Source organism: Sarcophilus harrisii, chromosome 5 (assembly GCF_902635505.1).
Source record: "Sarcophilus harrisii chromosome 5, mSarHar1.11, whole genome shotgun sequence".
Taxonomy (NCBI): Eukaryota; Metazoa; Chordata; class Mammalia; order Dasyuromorphia; family Dasyuridae; genus Sarcophilus; species Sarcophilus harrisii.
In genome coordinates, this window is record NC_045430.1 from 98,329,259 (window position 1) to 98,342,776 (window position 13,518).

Genomic DNA, 13,518 nt, shown 5'->3' on the forward strand with positions numbered 1-13,518 from the left:
AAATCTGTTCCAATAGGGCAGTAATGAACTGAACCAGCTATATGCAAGGAAAGAACTCTGGGAGATGACTATGAATCACTACATAGAATTCCCAATCCCTCTATTTTTGTCCACCTGCATTTTTGATTTCCTTCACAGGCTAATTGTATATCATTTCAAAGTCCGACTCTTTTCATACAGCAAAATAACTGTTTGGACATGTATACATATACTGTATTTAACTTATAGTTTAACATATTTAACATGTATTGGTCAACCTACCGTCTGGGGAAAGGGGTAGGGGGAAAGAGGGAAAAAGTCAGAACAAAAGGATTTGCAACTGTCAATGCTAAAAAATTACTTATGCATATATCTTGTAAATAAAAAGCTATAAAAAAAACCCAGTGTATTCAACCTAGTTTATTTGCCTAATTATCATCTTTATTATTTTATTTCTGATCAACAATGACAAAGGTCAAATATTTTATTCTCTATTTCCTGTTTTAGTAACAATCAAGTAGAAAAACATAAAATCAAACAAATAGCTATAATATTAAAACTAAAATCTGAACTATATAGTACTAGAAAATATTCAAATAAATCTAAACAGAGGGGGAAACCAACAATGCTTATTTGTTATTCTAAAAAATTCTAATGTTATTTTAAACCTCTGAATGCAAATTGAACTATTGGAAAGGTATCTTGGTTATAATTGTAATCTGTATTATTACTATGTCTTTGAAAGGAAATAGAGTAAAGCAAGAAGACATCTATCACTATAGAAAAATTATTGGAGATCTAAGAGATGCTCTCAAAATTCAGTGTAGAGGGAGATTGTAATGCCAAAACAATTCCAAAAGACTCATAGGAAAACAATAGATTTTCCACAAGAACAAATTAAAAATTAGAAGAAATGAAACAAACAAACAAACAAAAAAACCCAACAAAATAAAAGCTCTGGAGGAAGGAATTGGAAGAACAATAGTTTAGAGAAGAAACTAGTAAACCTTATCCAAGTAAAGACTCCTTGAAAATTAAAGTAAACCCCCCCCAAAAAAAAAATCAATTACTTCAAGAGACCAAGAACTACTGAAACAAAATTAAAATGACTTTTAAAAAAGAAGAAAATGAAAGACATCAGATATCAAAAACAATTGATCTGTAAAGCAGGTCACTGAAGTCTCTGAAAATTGTAATTGGAAAAAAAATAACTTGATTCCTATTTCAACATCTTTACCAAATGAAAGCTGTTAGGAAAATAAGCAAAGACAGAAAGAAAGAATGCATCAATCACTCCCTAAAAGAAAATTCAAGGGAAAAGTCCAAGGAATGTCATAAATTAAATTCAGAGCTCCCACACCAAAGAAAAAGAAAGACTGAAAGAATCCAGAAAAGAGTTCAGGTACCAAGGAACCACAATCAGGAGCACATAAAACTGGTAGTTTCCATTATAAACAAGAAATCTTGGAATACAATATTCCAAAAAAAGCAAATGATATGAACTTTTAACCCAAAATAACTTACTCTGCAACAATAAAAATAAGACTACAGGGGGAAAATGGAACTTTAATAAAATAAAAGTATTTGTAAGCAAAGGTCAGAACTAAGTAGTAACTCTTAAATATATGCCCAAGAGTCAAGAGAAAACTAGAAAAATAAATTGATTGATGTTATTTGGTGGGATTGCTAAGCAATATATTAGGAAGAATTAGGTAATATAATCACACAAATGTTAAGAAACAAATATAACAGATAAGTATAATAGATGCTCAATAAATATCAAGTGCAATTGATGAAATTGTCTTTTGAAAATTCTATAAAATCTTTTTGTGAATGCATTCGGACCACTTTTGTGCATATTTTTGTAAAGGTTTTTCTGTAAAACCCCTTCTAGACCTTTACTAGAATACAAGACAATTACCCATAAACAAGCTAGGAATTTGAGTAGACTAGCAGAAAAAATAACCTTGTCCAATGCGCTTGGCTCTGTACTCTTTTTTTCCTTTTTCCCATAGATCCACCTGGATAAACATATGTAAAAGAAGAGTCTTATCTCAGGGATATCTATTAGTCTACAAGTTAATAGGCAAATACCCACTGCCTATTTATAATAATAAATTATTATATTATATATATTATTATATAATAATTTATAGTCTAGCATTCAAAGATTAAAATTAAAATCATCATAAATTAGTAGTGTGAGATCTTATATAGTGGAATAAAGTCCCATGTTGATTTATATTGTTTGTCATATCACTAATTGTATGTACAATTCATGTTTGTTACACCACACTAAGCCTGCACTGACTGTGGGGAGAGTCATCACTAACAGCCTGTGTGTTATTGCTATGTGCTTGTGTAATACCTCCCATGCTGAGAGGTTTATGCATACCTGTTTCTAATAAGACCCTTCAGCCCAGAAATCCGCTAGCAATATCTGGCTTGACTCCCCACTTCGCTTTGGTGCTTTTCATCTCCCTTCCTGAGAAGTTAAGGAGGGTGTGATCATCTCCTTTTTATTTTTAGTGCTTTTGCCTCCCTTCCTGAGAAGTCGAGGTGGAGGGCGGGGAATGATCACCTCCTTTTCGGTGTTTTCACCTCCTTTCCTGAGAAGTCAGGGAGGGTGTGATTACCTCCTTTTTGGGGTTCTTACCTCCCTGAGAAGTCAGGGATGGTGTGACTACCTGTGTTCTAAAACAAAAGAAAGCAGGAGATATAAAGGGCTGAAACTCTGAGTTGATGCACTGGACAACCAAGCATTTAAGCTAATTACCGATTGTACAATACTCTATTAGCATATACTTGGAAAACGGCTCTTCCCACTATTCTGTTCTGGTTCGATCTTTTGGTGTATACAGAGAATTGTGCGAGGGATTAGGGGGTAGAGTAAGAGAACCAGAGTCACTTGGACTATAGATGAGGAAAAGGAAGGTCGTAGAGATTTTGTGTCCATTCCCTTCATTTCAACCCCTAAAGACCAAGAATAAAGACCAAGGACTTTTGCTTATCCTGACTCCAGCTGATTCTAAGGTATCCAGGGTGCTAACTCAGTTTTCACAGTACAGTATATGAGATCTAATACAGGACAATCTTTGTGAGAAACAGCATTCTGTAAACACAAGAATCAGGAATTCTATAGAAAGAGCAATGAGAATAGACACTAAAAGCCATTGCTTAAGCAGGAGAGAATACACCTGAAGAGAAGATTTATTTTACCTTATAATGCTTGTAATTGTCGGAAGCAAAAGCTAGATCAATTTATGAGCACAGGGTTTCAAAATGAATTTTGGGGGGATTAATTTCTGGATTCCTTCATATTTGGAACTTTTTAGGAATTGCTGTGATCAAATCAGATTGTGTAGCTGGTGTTTTCTAAACATTATAAGTATATATCAATAATTATTAATTAGAATTAGAATATTTAAAATAATAACACCTGGCATCTTTATAGTACTTTAAGGTTTGCAATGTACTTTATAAATATTATCTCATTTTATTCTCATAACCTCCTAAGATAGGTCCTGCTATTATTCTTATTTTAGAATTAAAGAGGCAAACTAAAGGACAATGTCTTTTCCAGAGTCAAATAGCTGAGTTCAAATTTGAACTCAGATTTTCCTGACTCTTGAGTCCAGTATTCTTATCCACTAATTCACTTAATGCCTCAAAAGCTACCTGTGACAGATCCTGAATATGGAAGCATTATTAACTTCACTTTTTTGCTTTCCTTATATTGGAGAAATAAATATATCTTTAGTTGGCAAGATTTTGGATAAAAAGGAAATTTGGCAGAAATGTATTGGAGCCACCTCATACCAGATTATGAGAGTTTATTATTAATTTTTTTAGTATGAGCATTTATTTACATCTCAGAAATGCTACAGATCAGGATTTGATTTATTTTATTGCTTAACTGACCTTAAGAAAGTGATAGGGAAAATGTTAATAATGCAATTTAAACTCAACAGTATATGTGTTCTTTTGGAGGAGGGAGAATGGTTGTTAGATATTTAACAACAGACCCTCCTGAAGGGAAGTATTATTTATTTTGAACATTGATATACATGTGTGTGTGTTTGAAAGTTTTGGGGTTTTTTCTCATTATATTTCCAACAAGGAAATTAAATTTCTTACAACTGAATTTTTATTTCAATGTTGCCAACAGATAATAAATATTTTTTTACTACACAAATATACTTACTTATATAGAAATTTCTCCCAAGTTGTGAGATTTAGTGTTTTCATATTACATACATATTATTAATTAAATATCACCATTAATGTCCTAGGAATTTGCTAACATTTTGACAACCACTTCCTGCTTATAAACTACATGGTTTAGTAGATAGATTACTGAGCCTAGAGTCAGGAATATCTGAATTCAAATCTGGTCTCAGATACAAACTATCCCTATGGCTCTGGGCAAGTCACTTAATCTCTGTTTACCTCAGTTTCTTCACCTACAAATGGGAATAAAATAGCACCCAACTTCGAGGATTATTGTGAAGATCAAATGAGATAATACTTATAAAGCAATGGCACATAACATGATATAAATGTTAACAAGCCACTATTATTATTACTATTATTATTACCAACATACATTCAAATTCATAGTTTAAATATTTAGGGATAAGGACAGGTCTATGGACCACATATAAGAAAACTCTCCACCAATGCAGGTCAGCACATTTCTGCAACTTACAGTCTTAGAATATTGCTCAGAGCAGAGACATTAAATAAATTGCCTAGGATGAGACAGCTAGTATGTATCAGAGGTGTGACCTGAAACCAGGTCTTCCTGGCTCTAGAAACTTTTATAAGAAAGCACAAAAAGTTGATTAAAATCCCAAATTTAATACAAAGTCAAAAGGCTTTCAAGTTAAGATATTAACTTGACCTATATGTTATAACAGAATATAACAGAACTTATGTACTATCAGGATAAAAACAGTAACATTAACAATACCCAACAAAACACATGTGTATCAGGACAGAATTCAGTAATAAATAGTAATCCAGATTGTACATAGCAGGAAACTTACTTGAGGGCAGTTTTGTAGTGGTAGATAGCTTCTTCATTACGACCTTGATCTTTCAAGAAATTAGCATAATTGTAATGCACCTTAGCATTATGGGGCAAAGTTTCAACTCCAGATCTGTAGGAGGAAGGGGGAGAAAGAAGGAAAGGGGAAAATAGGTGAATAACTGTTTAAGAACAGTTTGCTAAGTCTGTTTTTATTCTGAAATTTAATGCACTTATATTCAGAATGTTGCTACTTTGATCTAATTAAGGTTATTAAAAAACTGTTCATATGCCTATGAAAACAGTCATATGCTTTCAGGTATACATACTAATAGAAATATTTATAAAGTAACATCTTTCTGCAAGTAGATTGAAAAACTTTTTTACATACTAGAAATGAATATGGAGAAGAGCCAAAAAGCCCTTCAGTATGGAATTTACTTTAGAAACATAATGAATTCACATCACCTTGTCAATAAATGGTTAAAGAAAATGAATAGTCAATTTTCAGATTTCAGATAAATCAAAACTATCACAATACTCCAAGTCACTATTGTTTAGAAAAGTACAAATTAAAATAACTCTGAGCTACCACTTCACACCTATCAGGTTGGCTAACATGACAGAAAAGGAAAATGAAAAATATTGGAGAGGATGGGAGAAAATTGGGACACTCATAGACTGTTGGTGGAGTTGTAAAATGATCCAACCATTCTGTACTTAATTCTGTACTAATTCATATAAGTTATCCCAGGTTTCTTTGCTACTATCCCTTTTTGTTTTTTTTTCTGATACAACACATTCACACACTATAATTTCTTCATCTAGCTTCCATTTGAAACATACCCTTCTGCTTCTAGTTCTTTATTATAAATAAGGAATCTATTATGTTTTTATAATATGTATATAAATATTTTGTACATATGTTTAGAGGACTGAAACTCCAAAAAGGTATGCTTGAATCAGACAACCAAGCACTTAAAACTAATTACCTATTCGATGTGAGATAATGATTCTATTAGCATATATTTGGATAACGATTCTTCTCACCATTGGTGCTTGCTGAATGTTTGGTGTTAACATAATTGTAGGCAAGGATTAGAGGGCAGGATAAGAGAGTCCAGAATCACTTGGTAGGAGGATGAGGAGAGAGGTTGGTGACGCCAGACTCCAGGATTTTGCTTGCCTGCTTCCTTCACTTCTCCCTCTAAAGACCAAGGACTTTAATTTATCCTAACTCTGACTGACTCCAAGGCCCTCTAGGGAGCTAACCCATACTGTACATATATGTATATACTTCATATATGTGTAAATAAATACTTTTAACATATAAATGAAATAACCCAAGAAGAAAAACAAAAATGCAAGCAATTTACATTCATTTCCCAGTGTTCTTTCTTTGGGTGTAGCTGCTTCTGTCCATCATTGATCAATTGAAACTGAGTTAGATCTTCTCTTTGTCAAAGAAATCCACTTCCATGAATACATCCTCATACAGTATCGTTGAATGTCTTCAATTTGAAATGTATTAGGAATATTCTGAATATCAACTGGCAAGATAAGGTACCAGACACTGAGAAGCTTTCTTGAACTGAACTGCCTGGCATTCAAATTCTATTTCAGAGAACACAACTCCAATGGCTTGGCCACATTGTTCAAATGCCAAATGTACATTTATGTAAAAGATTATTTTCTGGAGAACTCAAAATGCAAGCACTCACAGAGAAGTCAGAAGAAGCGATACAAGAACACTCTTAAGATCTCTCCGAAAAATTTTGGAACTGATTGTTAGACATGTGAGACACTGGCACAGGACCACCCAGCATGATATGCTCACATCAAAGAATATGCTGTGTTTTATTCTGCAAAGCAGAACTGTAGTAGCTCCAAAATAAATATGAGATGGGTAAATTTAGAGATATCTCCACTCCAAATGTTCATATGGATTATTTGTGCTCAACCTGTGGTAGAATCTTCTGAGCTTGTATTGATCTAATCAGCCACAATTAGACATTACATTGACCTAGACATAGTAATGTTACTTTGGTCCTTCTTGAATATGAAGACAACAACTTTAAAATCACATCTGTCTGATATCAACAAATAAATACTTTAAAAGTAGAAAGAGCAGTATTTGTGCTTTTTTCTGCAATGAGAGTTTCAAGAAGAAAAAAGCTTATCACAACTAAAACTAGAAAATATATTTATTTAATAAATACTTATAAGGTAAAAATAGAAAATACAATTCATGGAATAAAATCTATTCAAGATAATTTAGGCAACTAGATATCTTAATGGATATACCACTGGATATGGATTCAAGAAAACCTAAAGCCTAATGTGGCATAATACACTTTCTCGCTGTGTGACCTAAAGCAAGTCACAGTTTTTAATTGGCCTCAGTTCCTCAGTAAAATGGGAATAATATTAGCATCTATATCATAGGTATTATGAGGATCAAATGAGATAATATTTATAAAGCACTTAACATAGTACATGGGTAAAAATTAATAAATCCTTCCTTCCTACATTAAGTATGTGAATTAAATATATAAATTCTTTCTCAGTACCAGGGTTCTTGCCTTGTAAAGGAATTGCTAACACGTACTTCAAAGTTAGAAGCAAGCACAATTCATCCAAACACTACTTGAACATAACTTCTCTGGAGTAGAGATCTGAATTAGCTGAATCAGAATAGAAATCAGTGTCCTAGTCACTAGTTGAAGTCTCAGTTGAAAACAGTTCGCCATTGTGTTTTCTAATTGATCTATATCAGCAATTTCTATGTTTAATAGGGAGAAATAAAATTTGGTCTTAGCAAATCAGTGTAGGTTTGATTTTCTAAAAAGCCAAGTCTACATAGCAGTCTTCAATAAGATTCTGTATTGCTTTTTCCATGCATAATAAGAATAATATTTATCCTCATCAAAGACTATAAATCATGGTAATCTCTATTAAATGTGCCGTTTCCTGTGACTATGAGAAGCTGGAACATATACAGTGGCTGCATTCCAGTAAATCCTCTCATCATATGGGATAAACCAAGTCATGGCCTCAAACTCAATAAGACAAGACTATATCTACCCCAAGGATTCACCTAGTGAAATGGGAAGACAAGAACAATTTATTCCAAAGGACATGAAGAAGGTTGAAGCAAGTGCTGTAGAGAGCTTAAAATTTGGTCAGATATTGAAGATGCCAAGGTCATCCACTGCATTTCAGGCCATTGCCAGTCATCCTGACTTTGTATTATCACTGAACTTTGATGATTCAAGAAGAGAGAGGCTACACCTGACTCATTTAAGTACAATTCATAAGCAAGTCAAGCTGTCACCATATAATGCCCTCTTCAAAATGAAGAATGAACAATAACTGTGTATTACATGATACACAAGGTACTTCTTTAGCTTCTACCATCTGATGAGAGCTAAATCTAGCTTTAATGAGTAAGATTTTCTTTTTAAAAAGCCAACATGTATTAAAAAGGGTTTTTGAATTAAGGATCAAAAATGTGAGTCTGGTTCCAAATTCCACTACCTTATATAAGGGCTCAGAACTGGAACATGAGAAAGTAGGTTCCAATGAAGGCTCTTGTGTTAACTAGTTGTGTGAACCCAGACAAATAATTTTCCTTTTCTAAGCCTCTTTTTTCTTCTCTGTAAAATAGGGGTCCAGGTTGACATATTCCTTCATTTTCTGAATGTGAGTTTGTGATCCTTCAATATGAACTCATCAAATGGTCTTATCTCCTTTGAGTAGTATAGAAATAGGTGCTAATATTCATTAGTCTGTGTGATCCTATATGTCATCTAATTTTTCTGCATTTCAGTTTCTTCATATGAATACAAATGTATTGGATTAGAATCTAAAGTCCTTTTCACTTGTAAATTTTATGATCTTATAATATCCCTAATAATTTATAAAACTAGTTCTCTGAAAAGCAATCTTAAGATTAAATCAGAACAATAAGAGTAGAAGGCTTCCCTTCTGCATGAAAATTCAGGGGTAGATAGGCTTTATGGGTTACAGATTATGAATACTGAGCAAGAAGAGGTGGTCAAGAAGAAAAACTAAAGAGATAGATCTCTAAAAAGCTATATATGTCACCTTCTCAATGGCTGCTTTAGGTTGATATTGATAAATGGTATCTTAATGGTTAAAAGGAATACATCACAGAATCAATGTTTTCAAATTATGATACTGGAGAAGACTTTTGAGAGTCTTGATCTCTCAGCAGGACAGCAAGATCAAATACAGTCAATACTTAAATTAATTAATTCAGATTTTTCACTGGAAGATAAAATACTGAAGTTGAAGTTTAAATACTTTGGCTATATAATGAGAAGATGTGACTCATTGGAAAAGATTGAAGGCAAAAGGAAAAGGAAACATCAGAGGATGAGATGGATAAATAGTATCATGGAAACAATTAACACTTGGACAGACTTTGAGACGTGGTAGAAGATCAAAGGATCTGGCATACTATGGTCCACGGTGAACAACAACAAATCTCACATTATTTAACAGCTTACTCCTTATTTTTATGCAGCTAAGTTTTCTTATCAAACAAAATCTTATTATTGATTATGTTTAGTTTTCAAATGCAATTTTGCATAGAAGCCTGTTAGTTTTTAAATTCTATTTGAAGCTTCTGGTTTAGGATGAAGATATGAGTGACACTTATTGTAATTTATCTTCAAACGAGAAATAGGTGACTCCTAGATCTTGATAAGATCAATATAAGTTTCAATAATCAAAACTGGAAATAGTAAAAAAAAAAAAAAAAAAAAATTCCATCAGGTCAAGTGATAACTGATTCCCCCCAGATACATTGCTTTTCCCACTGTTGTTGTTTTTAAATCATTTCCTTTTTATTTTTCCATTATATTTTCCCAATTCCTTCCTCCAATTTCAGAATAATCATTTTGTGGAAAATCTTGCCAAAGTTCATTCATCTATAATTTTTTAGGATAATTTTCCCACCAGCAAGCTTTCCTTGATGACTTGCTTGAAACTGAAAGGAAAATATACTCAATTTTACATATTCTCTCTCTACCACAAGCTGAAAAAACATACATTAAAATGTCAGACTTAAAGATTTCTCTTTGATTACTACCTTAGCTCTGTTCCACAAAAATCTTCTTCAAATGCCTTTGTGCCATGGAGATGACTCTAGGTTCTACAAACAGAGGGCAAGTTCTGGTTGGTGTTTACTGTGAAGCTGAAAGAACCTTGACATTGGATAAGATTAATGTAGAACTGCATGTCCACTGGGACTCACTTTAACTATATTTCTCATTTTCAAGCTGACTTTTGGTTAATTAATTTTTTAAAATCACATCAATAGCCTAAATCGCTTCACTGAGCACAAAAGAAAAGTTAGCTCTTTTTCAAAGGTTATTAGAGTTATTTTTTCAAAATTTATTTAAATTAGCACCTGATAGTAACTGGAAAAATAAACTGTGCATCCAAAGCTCCTGAACCATTTCTTTCCTGTACTTTTTAATAGATCTGGAATCTACTTCAATTTGATATAATGTAAGAAAAAAACATTTTAATCAGTATCAAAACTTTGTGATATATGCCTGTTGTAGCCTGTTGTAGTGGGTCAGTAAGTTCTTCATTAAGTACTTTAAGTACTTTACTTAAGTAACTAAAAACTAGCATATGTAAAGTACAATGTTAGAATATTAAATTCAAATTTAAATCATTTGTCTTCTTTTCATATATTTAAACAAAAAAACAAAAAAACCAGAAAAGTAGATCTCCCATGTATCAGTTGGACATTTTCAGATCCAGAGTCTGAGCTCTTCCCTTAGTTCTTTTGAACCTCAGGATGATTCCTTTTGGAAAGTTGTTTTCTTTAATCCTTTGAGATTATCACTGAGTATCTGATACCCTGCCTTTTACCCCACAGCAACTCCTTCAGCACCAAGATATCTCTTCTGTCCTAGTTCTGAGGACTCGTTCAAATTTTATCTTCAAAATGAACTAGTCTACAGAACATTTTAATAGCCTTTAATATTCAACAGAAAATTTACTTCATTTTTTTCTTCCTTTATGACCACTTTAATATAGTGCTGAAATGAGCAATGAAATTAGGTTTATCAACAGAGGATTAAAGTGCATTTCCAAATACTTTTCCAAAATCATAAAATTTAAAGCACTTCCAAGTCTTATTTTTCTTTAATTTTCTTTAATTCCTTTTTAGAATTATGCTGACAATTCTTTTCATATATGATTTTGTTAATTCATTCAGGATTCAAGAATGATCTTTCTTATTAATTAAATATTACCAGACTCAGATTATTATGCCATTTATATATTATCAGTAGATTTACTTCTATATCTCTCTATATATATGTGTGTATGTGTGTGTGTGTGTGTGTAAGTGTGTATAAACAAGAAGACAACTAACACATTTTTCATAACTAATCATACCTGAAGAGAGATTCTCTTGACAACCAAATTTCATTCTGTTTCACAGTTTTGCAGGAGAAAAGCAGCAGTAGCAACAATGTTGACATCATCAAGGTGGTAGTGCCACATCGATTTAACCATGAATAGAGCTTGTTTAACCCATGGACAAAAAGGATGCAATAGCCCATACTGAAAATAGAGGAAAAAGAAATACTGAATTCCATAAATCATGTTTATTTTTTTAAATTATCAAACATTAATTTTTTCTCCTGACTACCCTTTTATAAGACAAAATAAAACCTTATAACAAGAAAGCTCAGTAAAGCAAAGTAAACTCCCAGATTGGACATGTCCAACAATGTATGTGTCTCATTCTGCATATCAGTCCATCACCCTGCTGTCAGAAGAAGGTAGGTAGCATTCTTCTTTACTGATCCTCTGAAATCTCAGTTAATTATTGATCTGAATTCTTAAATCTTTCAACATCTTTCTTCTAACATTATAAATATTAATATGAGTATTAATTGCTCTCTGAATTCTGCTTTTTTCACTCTGTCGATTCAAACAAATTTTCTCATTTTTTTCTGAAACCACCCCCTCTTCATTTTTTATGGCATTACTTTGCCTTTCTTTATATTCCTAGTGTCCGGTACATGATAAAACACTATCATACAATCTCTAAGCTTAATATTCAAGATGCAAATGAAATGAGACACTGGTAGAATGATTAATACTTAACAAAAGAAGCTTTACTTAGTAATAACAGAGAAAGTAGGGCCAATCAAAGTACAATAGATATACTTCTCCCCACCTTGGTCTAGTCAGCAGGATAAGGTGTAATGATTTCTGCAGAGCCAAGATATTCCCAAAATCTGAAGGGTACTGACTCTTCATAGGCTGGAATTTTTTATTACATTAAGTGACTAGGAAGCTTCCACCGTGGCTTCCTTGAATCTTTACTCTTCTTCATGGTGACAAAGAATTGGAAACTAAAAGAATGCCTATCAATTGAGAATGACTCAACAAATTATGATGCATGAATATAATAGACTACTGCTAAAAGAAATGATGAAAATAATGATATGAATGAAACCTGAGAAGAAACATAGGAACTGAAGCAATGAATCAAGTAAAACCATGAAAATAATTGATTTTTAATAACAACACTGTTTTTAAAAAAAGGATATGAAAGACTTAAAGGACTGTATAAAAGTTTTGAAAAACTTAAGATCTCTTATCAGGGCAATGACTGACCCTGATTCCAGAGCACTAGAGATGAAGAAGATTGTCTATTATCAGACAAAATGGTATTAGGTTCAAAATTCAGAATAAAATATATTTTTTGGACAAGGCTGAAGTGGAATTTTTAGGTGTGGCTATGCATATTTGTTACAAGAGTATCTATTAATTTTCATGAAGAACTGGGAGGAAGAAAGAAAACTTGTTATTGGAAAAAAAATTTTAAAGGATATTTAAAATATTCATTGAACCATTTCATATGTAATTTAAAATGTTTACTGAATAAATTTTCAGATACAACATTATTCTTCCAATCCTTCAGGCTTATGCAAACTAGTAGTCATCTCTAGAGTCTCACTATTTCTTATCCCCTCCACCTCCAAATATTTCCAAGACATTGCCAAGACCTATCTATTTCACTTATGCAACATCTCCCAAACACATTCCTGTCTCTCCTATGACAAAGCCACCACTCTAGTGCAGGCCCTCATCATCTTACACTTGGATTATTACGCTAGCCTCCTGGTGAGGCTGCCTACTTCAAGTTTCTCTCCACTTCAAGGTATCCTTTATTCACTCATTAAAATGGTTTTCCTAAAATGCAGGTTCATTTGTGTTGGTTCTTTGCAATACATTCAAATGGTTTTCTTTTATCTCCAGGAGCAAATAAAAAAACTTGTGTGGCATTCAAAGACCTACAAAAGATAGCCCCTTCCTATCTTTCCAGTTTTCTTACACTTTATTCTTTAATGCCTAGCCTTTGATCCAGTGACACTGGCATCTTGGCTATTTCACAAAAAAAGATAATTTATTTCTTACTTCTGAGTATTTGATTAATTGGTGGAAATTAT

General features: G+C 32.7%; 1 protein-coding gene across 2 annotated transcripts in view; it reads right to left on the reverse strand.

Annotated features, from left to right (window-relative positions):
• Positions 1–13,518, reverse strand: part of TMTC1 (transmembrane O-mannosyltransferase targeting cadherins 1) — a 228,488-nt gene that overhangs the window by 79,863 nt on the left and 135,107 nt on the right. For both annotated transcript variants that reach the window (XM_031938103.1, XM_031938102.1), the window contains exons 10-11: positions 11,450–11,617; positions 5,028–5,141 (exon numbers count right to left, since the gene is read on the reverse strand). In XM_031938103.1, the coding sequence (XP_031793963.1) occupies positions 5,028–5,141; positions 11,450–11,617 (282 nt within the window). The remainder of the gene's footprint in view (positions 1–5,027; positions 5,142–11,449; positions 11,618–13,518) is intronic.